We start from the raw sequence: 3450 nt of genomic DNA on the forward strand, positions 1-3450 counted from the left end.
ATATCGTAATAAGAGGTTTAGTCCTTTTATCTGCTCTGAATTTATTTCGCAACTGTGACGAATTGTCGTGTGTTTGATAGTTTCATTTTCTAAAAGTTAATAGATAATTGCATATAGTATTATAGATAATAGTTATATATATATTTTAAATGATATTTTCCCTCTCACGGATTTCCTTTTGATGTGGTGGGAGGACTTATTATTCGGAGGATTACCCATGAAAGTATCTTCAGTATCTAAAAATTTTCAGATCTATTTAAATGATATATCTAAATAAATTTTGAGATACTTGAGAGACTTGAGTAAAGTCATTCTTTTTGTATAAAAATCCAATGGGGAAGCTAATGTACCCTCGTCGCTCGATTGTCTAGATTTATTTGAAGCAAACGAAATGAATTGAAATGAATTGAAATGGATTTAGATTTTCAGAAATATTGATTCACGAATGTGAAAAAAAGAATGCTTTTCAATCCTGAGTGCATTTTTATTCATTTATAGGAATTGCGTGAAGCATATCTCTATGCCTTTCAATCTAAAAATAATATTAACTTTTTCTGTGCATTGTGAATACTGTTCAATTCAAAATTTTGAATAGAAAAAGCAGTTTTTCAATCCAATTGCATCCAATTGAATCTAATTGAATCCAAAAAAAGTATTCGCTATTTAAAATACGCGTTCGGATAAAAAAAAATTTCAATCCATTTTAATCCATTCTGTTTTTACTGGGAAGGAACGAATCGCAGCCAATTCGTCGCGTCGCGCGTTTACTTTGGGTGTCGGGTGAAATTATCAGAATATTAATGTCTGTTTCCACCAATGTATAGATTAACTTTAATCTCGGTTCCATTTACTCTTCGTCTTTTTCTAGTTCTAAAGATTAGAAAAAGACAAAGAGTAAGTTAAACCGAAATTAAATTTAATCTACGTTGGTGGGAGTGAGCATAATAATGGATAAAATTCATTTGATGAAATTCTAATTTGATTATGAAATCATATCTTTGATGTTTTGACAGAAAGCAGAACTCTCACTGAGACGTTGTTGCATAAAGTGACTAGCATGATCATTCCAACTCTCACGCCAAATGTTCCAGGATGCGAATATAATCAAGCATAAGTTTTACAGTATTATAAAATTTACAAAATTTGCACTTGATTATTCGCACTGATTTATCTCATTAACTCTGTTATTTGTTAATTTTTTTTTGTATTTTATAGATTGAAAGTTTATTTTAATTATTATTATTATTCATTGCTTATTTATCTAGTTCAAAATATATGTTCAAAATTTAATAATATTCGATTTATAATTTTTATTAAAAACTGTTATTTTAATGTTATCATCCGAGTTTGATTATCAATATATCGACCGACGCGCAACAGATTTCTCTTGTACCGACACTAACGTATGCTATCGACAATATCAATTGCTGAACTGTGACCAACTGTCGAAAGTGAGCTGTGTACTTCCTTTACATTTGAATTCAGTTGTTGGCAGACTTTGATTTGAGGTGTCACTACCAGCAGACCTGAGGACGCCACGACAAATGGCGCGGTCGCTTCGCGAAGCACTGTTTTGAAAAGTAACGGCGTCGTTGGTTTGATCACGCTTGTTTCGCCTTCACGTTTCAACGCTCGGAATACTGTGCAAGAGAATGTGGTGAATTTGACACAATGACGGAGTTCGAGGAGACGCTCGCACCGACGGAATTCGACATGTAAGTAAATCTACCAAGTCGAACGCTCTGATTCTCTCATAAACCCCCTCCGCGATTTCTCGCACGTGGGGCTCCCTGCGTTTGTAAATATAAATAGATACATATATTTTTGCCGCTTGCCGAATACATACCCCGTGCGATGCCTTTCCTTTCAAGAGCAATCAAAACGCACCAGAGATCCAATTTGTTATTTGCTTGCGTGAATTATAATAATAAATGACTGTTTTGTATTCATTTGTTTATAGATTTTTTTTTATCTATTTTTAATCGATATTGTCGTTTTTGGGCCATTTTGTTATAATTCTGTCTCTATCTTTCTATCTCTTTTATCTTCTTGAATCTCTTTTTTTATTGTGTAAGTGAAATTACGACAGATTCTCTCATATCTATGATTGATGTCTATTTAGCTTGGAAAACTGAAATCTTTTTGAAGAAAGCATGAAGCAAACCTGAGAACGCAAATGACATGCGAATGACATTGTTATGTCATATGATTTTACCACATGTACTCCACGATAAATCGTGAATTCACTCATTGTTTATTCATTTAATAGCGATTATCTCCCTGCGAGGTTAAGGATCGTCTTACATATCACAGTGGTTATCAATCTCTCATATGTTTACCACGTCGATCTCAAACGTCAAAGACGACTTCGAGTTCCTAGTAATTTTTAATCGGAGATTAATTCAACCCGCCGAATTGTATAGCAGAATTTAGCTACGTAATTTATCATCCTTAATCTAATTTTTTTTATGTTAGATGATAAAAGATAAATTATCCTATCCAATAATGCTAATCAAATAATGTTAATCAAATAATGCAGATATTGATAAATTAAGCAGTGTTTAAATTAATCAGAATTTAGAAATCAGAATTTACGACGTTTTTCACTAACAATTAGCTCTAATATTTTAATAAATTAGAAAATTGGCAATTAAAATGATACATAATTCTATAAATTATATTTTTTTAGCTGCTTATTTAACAGTATTAAATTATAGATATATTTAATTAATAGATATATGTAATTAAAAATATATATAATTTATAGAATGTTTTTTTAGTTCCTAGGTTTTTAATTTACTGGAAGTGTAGCACAATCGTTGCTATTAAAAAAAGCATCGTATAAAAACAATATTGCTCAGACAACATTAAAAAATGTTTCAGTCTCTGTAGGAAAAAAAGTTGATGCGAAATTCTGCAGTGTTTTATTTTGTCTTTTAATGCAGCATTAATTATTATTATAATTGTCACAATTGTTCGACTGGGAAACTGTTTTCGATGTCAGATTCATTTTCTTGTTTTTATGATCTTCCATACTTCTCCGTTTTCTGCTTCTGTCATTCACTGTAGTCTGTCCTTTGCTTTGTCATCTGCTCTTCTCTTTATCCTCTCGCATCGTTTCGCCCCCTTTTATATATGCATTGCTCTCTTATAGAGTCCCTTTTTCTCTTCCCCAGCTTTCGCTCTTTGATCTGACAGTACAACGGCGTTTACATTGGTTACTGTGTGATGATTTACACATCCGTCGATAACGAAGAAAACGAGAAGGGAGATTTGTAATAAATACAAATCATATTCCTAACATTTACGAATAATATCCGTTTAATAATTGAACGAATAAGTTGAAATTGATTGTGTAATTTCACTGAAATTCACTGAAAAAAAATTACTAAATTTTAATAAATATTTCTCTTAGTAATATATTAATTAAATATTTACTAAATATAAATA

At 31.3% G+C, this 3450-nt stretch overlaps 1 protein-coding gene across 1 annotated transcript in view; it reads left to right on the forward strand.

The window, feature by feature from the left end:
- The first annotated feature begins 1604 nt into the window (after positions 1-1604).
- The window catches only part of LOC108684842 (centrosomin), a 29788-nt gene continuing 27942 nt past the window's right edge, over positions 1605-3450 (forward strand). The window contains exon 1 of the mRNA XM_018189367.1: positions 1605-1715. Within this exon, the coding sequence (XP_018044856.1) occupies positions 1672-1715 (44 nt within the window). The 5' untranslated portion in view covers positions 1605-1671. The remainder of the gene's footprint in view (positions 1716-3450) is intronic.

Source organism: Atta colombica, unplaced genomic scaffold (genome assembly GCF_001594045.1).
Source record: "Atta colombica isolate Treedump-2 unplaced genomic scaffold, Acol1.0 scaffold140, whole genome shotgun sequence".
NCBI lineage: Eukaryota > Metazoa > Arthropoda > Insecta > Hymenoptera > Formicidae > Atta > Atta colombica.